The sequence below is a fragment of the Trichoplusia ni genome, chromosome 4 (assembly GCF_003590095.1).
Source record: "Trichoplusia ni isolate ovarian cell line Hi5 chromosome 4, tn1, whole genome shotgun sequence".
NCBI lineage: Eukaryota > Metazoa > Arthropoda > Insecta > Lepidoptera > Noctuidae > Trichoplusia > Trichoplusia ni.
In genome coordinates, this window is record NC_039481.1 from 10,857,415 (window position 1) to 10,871,067 (window position 13,653).

The window sequence follows — 13,653 nt, forward strand, 5'->3', positions numbered from 1 at the left end:
TGGAATTGACATTTGTAATAAGTCACGTGATTTAGATTTCGATAGGATAGGAGAAAAATGCGTGTTGACAATTGAACATCTACTAGATTAGGACCAACAATTGCGAATCATACAAATGTTTGCCATGGGCTTGAATCCTTGAGTGGAGACGGCGAATTGGCCAACGCAGTGACCAAGCTCACTCACCCAATGAACCGATAGCCTGGAATGCCTGGATAGCCAAACCAGCTACGGTTTGGATTGTATGTAAATGGTGGAACATCAGGTGATGTGGTGAAACTTGGGAGAGTCCTAAGTTCAAAAGTTTACTGCGATAGGCTTATTTTATTTGAGGCGACTTACATTCTATAAATACCCAAAGTAGCTACATTCCTAAATAATATTAATTTCAATTTTTATTCAACAGCCGATATAAATAAAGAAATAATTAATGTTTACTTGGATTTACCTTCAGGAACTTTTAATAAATGTTGGAGTTTTTGATGACGTCAGTCAAGAACTGTCCAAATTAATTAACGTTACTTCAAATTACTTCAGATGTTATTTCTACAACATTTATTTAGCGAAGTAAATGGGTTAATTAGTGGTTATTGTAGGCTAACTGCCAGGAAACCGTCACTTATATTTTTTTATAGGTTAAAACGGTTAATGTTTCTAAAGCACCCGTTATAGATTTTCTTGAAATAAAAACGAATTAGGTATTCGTTTGAATGGCAATTTGATTGTGGCCCGCAAAATAAATAGGCGAAGCAAAATTTCCATTGTGGCGCATTGGATTCTTTTACACGTGAGTATGCCTGATAGGTTGGCAGAGAGCAGGAGGTATATGAACTAGTAGTTGCTATATTTATTGTGCTACTCAGTATCATAGGGTATGATTTGTGTGTACTGCTAACATTATATGGATCAAGATCTGAAATAAAGTTAATTTCATTTCGTTAGACCGGTTTATAGTTAAAAATTGGTCTTACTATGAGCTCTTGCAGCGGAGTGTTGCCAAAGCGAGACTCCGCTACGCAAAGTCCAGAGCCGTCTTGTTCACACACTGACAATAGTCTTACACCTATACTCGCTCTTAAAGCAGAAACATAGACTTATACTGTTAGATAGATAGGAACCATCTCAACCTATTCTTTATCTCCAGACACTGTGCTACAAGTTTGATTATTTCCAGTACTGTCATACGTGCATCATAATGTACAATATTAGAACCTCTATTTTACATAGTCTTTTGTATTGCAAACTGATCTACTATCAGCATTCAGACACCAGTTTAGTTCACTAGGTCATCAAGATCGCATGGTATGACGTTCTCACAAATAACAGGATGTTAAAGATCATGGTTACACAGAATTTGCACAATAATAGTAAGGCAAATATATGATGATATGCGTAAGGCAGTGGCAGGTAGGGATTGGAGAAGGAGAGTTGAAGATGGTGGCCTGCTATGGGAGAGGCCTACATCAGCAGTGGACTGAGATATATGATATGATGATCAGAACTTCAGCAATACTCTGACTCTTTGCCTACCATTACAAACAGTTGTCATAGGCTTCCAGGGGGCAAGTTAAGAGATTCTCAATTTCTTTTGGCGCTTGCTTTACTTAGTACTTACCACCACTTCGAATCTCCGTGCTTAAGAAAATATGTTGCTAGCACTGATAGAAAGAAGTATCATCCAACAAGTCTCAAATTGAGTATGTCGATGAAATTTAAGACTTCGGTAAGGACGACAAGTGCGGGCTACTGGGTTTTAAGGAAATTACAAAATCATACCTAGTTATGAAATCAGAAGACCATTCAAATAATCACATCCTTGTAAACCGAGATGATATTTCTACTGGACTATTTATACAATTTTGTATCAACTTAGTTTGGAACAGATTGTGTACGGTAAAAAAAAACTAATTTTCAGTAGTTTAATTATTAAATAGTTCGTCTGAGATATTAGACCTACAGGATTGTTAAATTAAGAACCCTATTTAACAGGTATCTGCCCCACACAGTTAAGTATAATTAAATATTATTTTTGGACATTAAAAAACAGGATTAAAACAATAGTGTCGTACCCTAGCAGTCAACACGTCTACTGTTCATTGTTCACCGACTTTCTTTGTTCCTAGCGGCCTTTTGTTTGTAGGAAAATTACGTGAAAATTTCACTGGATCAGTGTACAGGTAATGCTAAAAGAACAACTCTTGGAAATGTCCTGATATGCGCTCCATATGTTCGACGTTTGCCAAAGACTGGTTCTTTTATGACGGTTTAGAGGTTAAAGGCAAAATAGTGGCTTGATTTTAGTTATCAATTAAGCTACGTTTGTTATGGTCGAACCGTGAATGGGTGACCATGCATATCATAACAAGTTCTTCCGTGGTTTTGGAAAGCGGTATTTTCTTAGTTACGGGTACTTAGATGCTTGAACGTCTGACAACCGACTTGATGAGGTCAGACTGGCATTCTCTCTTTGTAAAACACTGGTACTTAGCTACATCCAGTTAGACTGCTAGCCGACCCCAACTTAATTAGAAAAAGGCTAGACTAATGATAGAGACTAGATATATGCACATCAGATAATCTTATTCCGCGATCAGTCTCAAAAGCATACACTGCATCCAGAAAAATAACATCAAGACCCAAAATAAGTATTGAAATATGTGGATGACTCTAATTTAATGTCTGCATCTTACTGGGATCGAATTGATCGAACCAGTGGATTATACGAATACACCAAATTGTTCAACGGTCCATCGGGATTAGTAACTCCTTCACTAGTTCCTACATCCCATTTAAATCCAATTCTAATGTTGGAAACTTTAGCTCAGTGTAGGCAAATTCAAACAAAGGTCAGAACAAAATGGAAATTTCTTAGAAAACTTTTGAACAAAACGAAACTTCTACTTTACATCTTTTACAGCCAGTTTGTCGGGTTACGTCTGGATTTGACGTTTTTATCTTTAAAAGCAAATTTAGACCTTACGACTTCGAAAATAAAGTTCAGTATAGAATGATGATTTTTTTAGTAATCCTACTTTTTACCGTTTGAGATTTTATCGAGTTCCTTATTACAAAGGTATTATGTTGAAGGATTCTTTCGTGTAGTAGTCCTAATGTTTGATAAGTCGAGGCAATGTTCCGTATTTATGTTACGTGGCGCATGTCGTGATCTACAAATGAAATTCTTTTATACACGCCCTTGTTATCCGACATTCGGTCATATTTATTTATTTGATAAACTCGATTTTGATCTTTTGCAGTTTTTTTTTTAATGTGATCTCCTTTACTCATTCTTTCATAAATGCATATCCAGCATTACTATAATGTTCATCGGACAATAGACTTTTAAAGCCATTTATAAGTTTTTTTTGCATATTTTCTCTGTATATGATTTGCTTGATTCTTTATCAAAGTAACGATTAATACTACATCGTTTTAAAAGTTCTCAAACACCATGAACAATTTTTCACACCGTCGAAAAGTAACGCAGTTCTTTCGTATTCAAAATCGTATAAAAACCTCGTAAAAGTTGTAAATACGTGACATTACGTCCTACCCTACAGGCCTATTATAACCCGTGTCAGCTGCGAACCAATTTCATGCGTCTATTTCTAACACTTCCGTCGCGTACTGTCCAAATTCTTTGGTTATAAATAAATATTTGGAACCATTCGGGCCGGCGTAAACTAAACTTAGTTAAGAATGTTTCAAGTTTTGTTCGAGTGATACAGGGATTTGTTACTGGGGCCGGAAAAGTGTTGTCTTATTTAAAAGAGGTCTGTTATGAAGATGATTATGATAAGAGTTTTTGGTTGATGACTTTATTTTAATTTATTCGGTATATTTTTTATTGGGATACGATTTAAGTAGTAATACTGTAGCCAGTTAATTTTTTAAGACTATATTTTGTTATAAATACTTATTATTTGATATTTCAACATAATTTCATGTTTAAGTCCTACGTCGGGATAGATCATCTCACTTACAAGGCGGGAGAATTGATTTTATTATTGTTAAATGTTGCGACGTCTTTTTAAATAAACCTGGAATTATTCACCACTACTACCTACTATCTAAAGTCCAAAGCTCCGATACTTTACACGTAGCTTGGAATTCTCATATAAACAGAGATGATACCATCACAAGTGGAGCAAAACTTTGTTGAAACATCCCACCCAAGTGTGTCACAGAGAATATTCTGTTACCATCTGTGAATGAGTTCTGGAGCTAAGATAATTATGTTTGAATGTAGGCTAGCAGCTTTAAATATCTAGATTTTGATAGCAACTATCGTGAGTGTTATTCATTATTAAATGATGTTGGGTTCGAAACTAGTCGGGCAATCCCGATAAATACAAGTGAGTAAACCGTTGCATAATTGAATAGCTAGATATCTGTCTAAATAATTTATTAAGTAAAGAAACATACATTTCCATAATTTCCTTTAGTTAACGATTGAAAATCAAAAACAAAAATGCAATGGAGAAATTTGAGTCACCGGTCCTTAACAGCTGAGCTTATGCTATCAAATCATCTTATGCAAATAAAATGATTCGATTTTATTTAAGTCCCAAATGACGCTAAATATGTATTGAAATGTAATACTAACCCGCTTAAAAATACTTCTAAAATAGGTAAAACAAAAAGTAAATATCTGACCGTAAGCAAAATACTAACGTCATCCAAGGACGGTGAAGGTTATTCTGATGGCGTTATAATTTAAAGAGATCAAAAACCAAAAAAAAATATATTTAAAAATAAAGTAATTTCAAGTACCATCCACTACTCACTTAAGCATTTCTGAAAACGAATCAAGCATCGCCCTACTTCCATTAAAAGTATGTTTGCTGATTGTGTACGCGCTATTTCAGTAGTTTCAACCGGCATCTACCATGATTGACATATATTTACTCATACGTTTTCGTGATGGCGCCAAAGTTATTTTAATCTGTGGAATAACCTGTATTAGTTTTGTGAGCGAATGTTTCTGGGTTGATGCGGTGAAGAAATTTTAGCGTTAAATTGTACGTAGTACATTACAGAATTTATCGTCTTTATAAACATTTTATGTTCTGGTAACATGATAATTTCTGTTTACTTTTGATTATGAGTCACTAGACCGAAAACTTTTGAAATAATTGTAGCATTCAAATTTTTATGAAAATCGTCTCAAATATAAATTGCCGTACCTAAAACAAATCCTCAGTTTATATTTAGGCGAAATAGTTAATTTCAAGCCTTTTGTCTGGTTCTATATGCAACTTTCAAGTTTCTCCACACTTGATGAAAACATTGGATCTTGTTTACATTCTAACCGCCTATGATCATCCCAAGATATTTCGAAACAGCCGAAATGCATTCCAAACATTTGCATATAGAAGTTACGCATGCACTGGAAAACATCGTTGAATGAAAATTTATGTCGTGTGACGCTTGTCATAACAAGAAGATCAAAGCTTAGTAAGTAATGGATGATACATCACTATTAGCAAGAACATACTTACCATAACTTAGCCAAGCAATGATTAATATAATACAAACAAAACCAGTCAAGTACTAGGCTCAAGACACTAAGTGTTCCGTACGAACTACGGCTAGAGAAAAACGAGTTTCTCATAAAATAGTCAATCATCAAATTTGTGACCGTGCTAAACCTTGTTCTACTCTATTTAAATTATTTTTAGTTATAACGGCTATAGAAATACACTATCTGTAAACACAGACCAATCACGGTTTGTTGTTTAAGTAAATTTCAACAAAATTAAAAGTAAATAGAAAGAGAACTTCAAGATTTTTGAGATTCTTCTAAACAAAACATTATAACAGCGTATTAATTCGTGTCAAAAATGCAAGGACAGCCACTTGAATTAAAATAGCCACGGTCAGGTATTTTGGTGTCAAAATCAGCATTTTCATTTGAAGGAAATAATGATCGTATAAGGACAAGCATGGACCCTCTAATCTCTAGTAATTTCTTCATGCCCATCTTTGACTTCATCTCCATCCTACAAGTATACCTTTAGTATTTATATTTAGAGTGCATTCACCACAAATAGTTGAGCACCATGTTTACAAGCTCCAACGGTGCACAGTATTGAGTAATATTTCTACAGCGTTCGAACGTTCGAACTGCACGATCAAAGAGCTGTCCATATGTAATGATGGGAATACTATTAACTGAGTCAAAATGTTGTGTACATTTTGCTGTATTACTAACAATGACAGTGATTGGTTGCTTTTTAACAGCAAGTACATTATTGAAAGTTATTGTTTTGACAACAATTGGTGCATTGTTTATAGCAGTTCTGTCTCTTCAGTAACTGACATACCTGGAAACGTCTATGATAAAAGACTTTAGGAATGATGAAAACTGGTCAAGTGTGAGTCCTTTCTGGGCCACCACAGGTATAATAAGGTATAGCTTAATAAGAATTCTTGACAGAAGGACGTATAGATAGATAAACGGACAGACGGCTAAACAGTGGCCTTACTTCAGGGTAACTGCTGTTTTTCGGTTTCTACGAAACCCTAAAATTAGGTAGTTTATTTATTTGTTATGTATTTTGTAAGGAAACATATTTCCAGGTTAAAAAAATACTAGGCCTTATGGGATTTGCAGAAGAACATCGTTCACCAATATAACAAAAAAAAAAAACAAGACATCGTTCTCGACTTAAAACAGTCAAGTGGAAAAGCATGAAAATTTCCTGTACTAAGCTGTCCTTGAAAGACTCCAAAGAAACTTCAAGTAAACGGTGATTATGTTTTCTGATGGATATGATACTATTAAGCATACTTGAAAACTTTTGGGCGCTCATTTCTGGCGCTAAATAGGCAATCCAACTTTTTGATGAACACTCCATTTATTAAGACCTGTTTTCTATTAGATTCCACTTGCTTTTGAAACGACTATTTTATGATGTTTCAAAACAGCCCTTTTGATTTTGTATTTGGGTTCTTAAAGGTAGTTAAGAAATCAAAATTGAAAAAAAAAATTTTTTTAACACATTTTGTAGAAAAAAATTCTTTTCTACATACAATTATAATCGAATGGAAGCAGAACCTGTCTCCCAGAACAAAGTATTTTCAAAGAGAACACAATTTAAATACAAAAGAGACATATTTTAAAATGTTTTAAATTATTATTTATTGTGTACGAGTATGAAAATGTTAGGCCAATCAAATAATTCTATGATTCATTTCTGGAATCCTAAAAATTTTAACACGCCTGCCAAATCTTTTGAAGTTAGTATTTTGTTGTTTATTGTATTTTTTTAGGATTCCCATTGACGCCATTAAATATCAATGTTATCTTCCAGATATTATTCACGTGGTTACGTGGCGTCCGAGGTTAATTTTAAAAATAGTTAATGTTTTGTTTGCTTCGCTATACATACACACATAACAACTATCTCTACAGATTTCTTCATGAAAACATGTTGTGTAGATTTTGAAGATCATCCTCAATTTATTCATTTTACTTATCGTGAGTTTCGAATACCTATTTGAAATATAGACTCAAATTAATGCATTTGACCGGTTATTACGTAATGCGTTAACCGGATAATTACTGAGATACAGACTGGTGACAGAGATGCCAACAGTGGAGACTAAAAGACAGGATCGCGAACGGTACGCTAGTGGTTTTAGGCAGGAAAGCCTAAAAAAATCTTGGGGTACAAATCTATCCAAGAAGGTCCAAAAGTGGTCCAAATCTGGTTCCTCAAATTACTAATCTTCCATAAGACAAACGACAGCGCTTATAATATACTGTTCTCATTATTTAATGATTCATCTGAACAATTCGAAGATTGCTGCGTGGCTGCCAATTCATGTGATAGTACGAGGATTGTACTATTGCCAATAGGCGCTTCGATATTAGATCGATTGTATTCAGTTGTTTTCAGTAGCGTTGTTGGGTAATCAATGATTTGATTTTTGGTTTCAATGACCTGGTTGCCTGAATTTGTAAGAATACATTCTGGGGTAAATTTAAACGAAGTAAAGTTTTTTTGGTGGTCTATTATAAAGTGGTTGCTATTAAATAAATAAGCGATTAAGTAAGAGTCGGACTCACGAGTATGTAGTTTCCAAAAAAATCCCTTGGTTCTGTCAAAAAAAATTGGTTGAGTGACAATTATATATTATGTACTTGCCAGTCTTTATACCCGTAACAACTATTTATCCATTAAGCTAGGTCTATATTTCTATTTTTGTTAAAGAACTGAAATATATCATAGTGAAAAACTCGATGAACTCGATGACTCGTGAAAGACTCGAGATCCAACCAGGTGACAGACAGACAGACTGTAAAAATACCTAAAAATGGGATTCTATATAAGAAATATATAATATTCTTTAACAAATAAATAATTCACAAAACAAATATCGGAAACAAGAGATTTGATGAAGAATATTTATGATGTCGACATACTTTGTTCCATGTCAGTTCTGAGGCATGAAAAATGAGTTCCAACACCTACGTTAGTATTATTATTGCTTTGAGTTTCGAATGCGGTGACTCTATAACGTTATGTATGTAATTTCCTACATAAAAACGATGTGCTGTAGAAACTTCGTAATAATCTTCTATCATTAGTGTGAGTTTGTGTAATAATCTTGTTCTTCGTAATAATGTTGGTTTGTCATATCGTGTGCCGCTCAATCAAGTTCACTATCGGAATTGGTTTCAAATGGTCAGAAAAGCAACCAGTTTTCACGAGCGTTGTGGTTTACGAGATCCAAAAATAATGTACCTGCCTAATGCATATTTGTAAATCAACAAACTAATGACAACTATTAAATAAAATTGTTTTCACAAAAATGAAAACAATTTTATTTAACTTCTAGTCTACGGGGTTGATCTAATCTCTAGTAGGAAAGGGACGGGTGAAGCACCCTGGTGACGTTAGCCGCTAAGAGTAGACTTCTCCCCAGGGTGATTTCTCCGTATAAAAAGGCCCTCTAGTGCAATCCATAATATTGAATAAGCCACCTTACCTCGATATGGAACGTAAATGTTCAAATACAAGCAGTCTTCAGACTCATTGGTGAGGAATGTCTTCAACTGGTTCAAGTAGTGTTGTCGCCCCGAAGACGGCGGGTTCCCCTTCTTGATGTGGGGTAATGATTGGGGGCACACGGGGGCAAATCGTGTGGCCATCTTCATGCCCGGCCATGGAGGGGCACTGACTGAAACAAACGCAGTTATGATAAAAGATGAAGCATATAGATTTTACCAAATTCTTTGCGGGATTTTGGGTTACTGCGGTTGGTATTTCCTGTTGCTGTATGCTTATCGTGTTTTATTTTTCTGTTGATATTTTTCTCTGTCTTTAAATTGTAGTACTTATTCAAGTTCATTTGATTTCATTTGCATTTTTAAAAGATAATTTTTGAATCGTTTCATGCATGTGTTTATTTTACATCAAAACTGGTTTTCAGTGTCTTGAATCCAAAGAATTAATCTTACATTTTAAATGATAAAATTATTTTAAAATAAATGTCATTCTAAAGACCAAAAACTTGTAACTTATACAAGCAATCGTAAAGAAGTGGTAAGATTTCTTAGAAATAAAATACAAATATTGACGAAAAAAACTAACATTAATGCCTACATTATGACTCTCTTAATTTGGAAACAATTTGATAGCGCGCAAGCTACTCATAGGGATATTTTATAGTTTTCGGTTAACCAAAACATCAAAATATGAATCAGCGTTATTTCCATCCAATTCTTAGTAACAATCGTTAAAGTTTTGACCAATGATTGGCGTGTTTATAAAGATATAACAGATTTCTTAGAATATTACACTTAAAAGTGTTTCTGAAATTATTCTTTCAAATTACAAATCTGACCAAGCGAATTTGATCTCGTCAAGTTACACAAGAAGACTTTAAAAGCACAAATTAAGCGACTGTAACAATGATGGGCTTTATGAACTCAAAAATTGATTCAATATTGGCAGAAACATTTGTAGATCACACCAATATTTTTTTCTCAGAGAGAGATTTGACTATTTTTGATTCATTTTGTTTAAGACATATTTTGCTTTTGATTATGTTAAAAGTATTGCAATGGCTTACAATCTTGGACGTTTTCTTACTGTTTTTTACAGTACACGCACTTTTACAGATGGCCACTTCTCTACTTACATAAATGATAAATGATCGGTATAAATGATGACTTGTATAAATGATCGGGGAATTTTTTTTTTTGTAAATAATAATATCAGTTTGAATACAAAACTTTCAAACAGCATTTTATTACACCTTCAAAAGTAAACCCAGTTAAACGGTGCATAAATTGTTAGGTCCTGAACTAGGAACGGAAAGGAAAATGTTTGTTGTGCACACAAGAATAGCTAGTGTTTGTATAAAACGTGTTTGTGTGTGTTTGTTCTTCTATGTTTAAAACCAACACACGATGCTGGAGCGGGCGTTTTGTGATGGGTTTTAAAACTTATATTCCTGATATTAGTATTAATATCCTGATAAACAAACTAAGATCTATTGGAGCTTAATTAATATTTATTAAAAAAAGCAACATCTATGATGTCAAATTGCCTTTTAATGGCACTTTATTAGAACACTAGCTGTTGCCCGCGACTTCGTCCGCGTGGTTAGAAGATATAAGTTATGATTTATATCTGCCCTGCTTTTTCCACATTTTCCATTGTACTGTCTTGTCATTGTAATACCTTCCTCGATGAATGGTCTATTCAACACAAAAATAATTTTTCAATTTGTACCAGTCGTTCCTGAGATTAGCGCGTTTAAACAAACAAACGAACAAACTCTTCAGCTTTATATATTAGTATACAGTATAGATTTGCCTAATATTTTCATTTAATCTTTAAATTGGGCAAATGATTCTAAAACTAATTAATAGGTGAGCAGTATTACAGTAGTATTGATATAAGAATTGTTGTTGTGCGACCGACATGTCACTATACGCAGAGTATTACACTGTCATGCTTCCACAATAGCTTAGAAAACCGGGAAAGTTAAAAACAAATTGCAATTGATCGACTTTCGAATTCGATTCGATCACAGGTTAATCTATGCTTGACGCGGTTGGTCCGTAGATGGGTGACCATCTTTGTCATAACGAGTTCCTCCGTGTTTCGGAAGGCACGTTAAATTGTGGGTCCCGGCTGTTATTCCTACATCTTTGACAGTCGTTACAGGTAGTCAGAAGCTTGAAAAAGTCTGACAGCGAGTCTAACCAAGGGGTATCGTGTTGCCCAGGTAACTGGTTAAGGAGGTCATATAGGCAGTCGCTCCTTGTAAAACACTGGTAATGAGCTGAAACCGGTTAGACTGGTAGCCGACCCCATCATAGTTTGGAAAAGGCTAGGCCAATGAATGTAATAGCTCACTGTAGAGTGTGGCTTTTGCACTATAGTAAAACAATTTTGGACTGGTGAATGTTATACGTCAAAACACCAACGATCTTTGTGTAGTCCGTTTTCGATTACCACCAAAGACCAGACAAAGCAAATGTTTGTGTGATCCATAAATGCTTGTTATAACGACGAGTGTCTTTGTGCATGGTATACGCCTGTTTGTGAACTCCCGACGCAAGGATATAGGAGCGATTTATTTAATAAAGACGTGAGAGAAAAATATCGTTTTGATTTTAAAACAGATTGAGTATTAACGAGATACGGGATCTATTCGTAAACATTACTCAGTTATTTTTATGAAGTTTGTTACGGTAACAGCTGTGGCCCAATGAGCTAGCCTTTAAAGGATAAAGGTTGATGCGTAGGTGTTTGTTCGTAACATAACAATGTTGATTGATCTCCATGGTAATTATTAATCTTTTCTTTGTATGCATTTTTCCCTCATAAAAGTAGTGAATCCAATATGTGATATTTTCACATCAGCTACTATAGCAAGACTCATTCCCGTGCAAGTAATAGCTTTGTATGTATTTTTTACCTAAAGAGCGAGGTTAGGCCTTTGGTGATGTGTGATGAAGTGATGAATGTAAACGAGGAAAAAATCAGGTAATAATATTGATGAAAATTTATCGACGCCGTCTCCTAGTCTATATTAGCAAATTGCTAAATCCTTTCACATTTTTCTTTGTACTTAATTCTGTTTTTCCTAAATGAAAATTACCTGGTGGCATAAATCTGAGGTGTCCGGTAGGGGGCGCTGCATACGGTATGCCGAGAAACATCTCCACATACTGCAGATCGTATTGCCGGCTTGGTTTCACAATCAGGCCCCTCAGAGCGCCTTGCCTAAGGTGGTATTCCCTAGTTAATCGCTTCCCTCCATCGTCATTCGGAAAATTTCGGCTATCTCCGTACACATTCGCAGCACCTTCGTTCGCCATCGGCAATAGGAGCGAGATGAATATACAAATAAACATATTGTGATTTATAAACGAAGTTGCGTGCCGGTTAGTGGCCATTTTGTTTATGAGCATCGGTTTGCTCGTTTTATGCTTGGAGTGCTCGAAATAGGTGGAGTTTTATTGTTTGTTTGCACTCTGCATCAAAAGTCCACTGTTCACTGTTACTGTTGTATTTTAATTTCGCTTATGTCTATTTAACCATCGTTTCTAAAATAGCACAACACTAAAAAAAACTCAAATAAATTTAAAAATGAAAATTTTGGATTTGTAAAAAAAACATTATCACAGATTTTCTGATCGCTAGGAAAAACAAAGTATGTAAAATATTGTGACGATCTATTTTTGTTTCGCGATATTTTTTAACGATCGATAAACGGCGTTTGCGCGTTCGCGGCGCGTGATTCCAACTGGATGGCTTCCAAAGTTGTCCCCGCGAGTCTCTAATACCGAAATACTACGGCATCTGAAGCAGAGGGGATGTGCATTGCTGAGATTGTTTCTAAAGATGCGAACATTCCTCGCACTGGATTTTCTTTTGTGTCAATCTGGATTTAGTTTTGGAAACAATTGCATCGACTGCCAGACTCCAATTTATATTGGAATACAAAGTGGTTTTATGTGTCAAAAGAATCAAATTTCGTTTTGTCATTCTTGGGATTTTCTTTGATTTTAGTTTTCGTTTAACTAAAAGTGTCATTTTTATTAAAATAACAAACGAATGTTTATTTTAATAAAATGTCACCTTTTTAGCTTACAATAATTTTGCGATAATTTGACAAAAAAAAGTGAACGTTAAAAAATTACAATACTTATAAGTGTTTTCTTAGAATAACTATTTCATTTATCAAGGGACTAATGAAACAAAATTAATACGTTACGTAAAATAAAGGTTATTTTGGTTAGCGTTAACTTTTTAATCGCTAAAATTATTTGAAAGTTATTTCCTAATATAATTTTTAAAAACTCTATAGCATTAACGATTGCATTTATTACCGTACCACCTAAATTCACAAAAATATTATTCATTAACCACAAAAACAACACATTTATCAATCCGAATCACATTAAAAAATTATCACTTCTTTACTCACAAAAACAACTCCACAACACAAAAAATATTCAACAAATACCAAAAAAAAAAACAAACGATCTATCCCAAGATTAATCCCTTAGGAGCATCTCGTGTGCACCGGCACCTCTCATCGTCGCACGCGCTTCATTATAACCGTTGGACTAACACTGATCTATTTACGTTGCAGCACGTGGCATTCCGGATAATGACCGGC

The 13,653-nt window shown here is 34.6% G+C and overlaps 1 protein-coding gene across 1 annotated transcript in view; it reads right to left on the minus strand.

The window, feature by feature from the left end:
- The window catches only part of LOC113492992, a 30,689-nt gene extending 17,626 nt beyond the window's left edge, over window positions 1–13,063 (minus strand). The window contains exons 1-2 of the mRNA XM_026870755.1: window positions 12,127–13,063; window positions 8,998–9,189 (exon numbers count right to left, since the gene is read on the minus strand). Of these exons, the coding sequence (XP_026726556.1) occupies window positions 8,998–9,189; window positions 12,127–12,439 (505 nt within the window). The 5' untranslated portion in view covers window positions 12,440–13,063. The remainder of the gene's footprint in view (window positions 1–8,997; window positions 9,190–12,126) is intronic.
- Window positions 13,064–13,653: the final 590 nt, after the last annotated feature.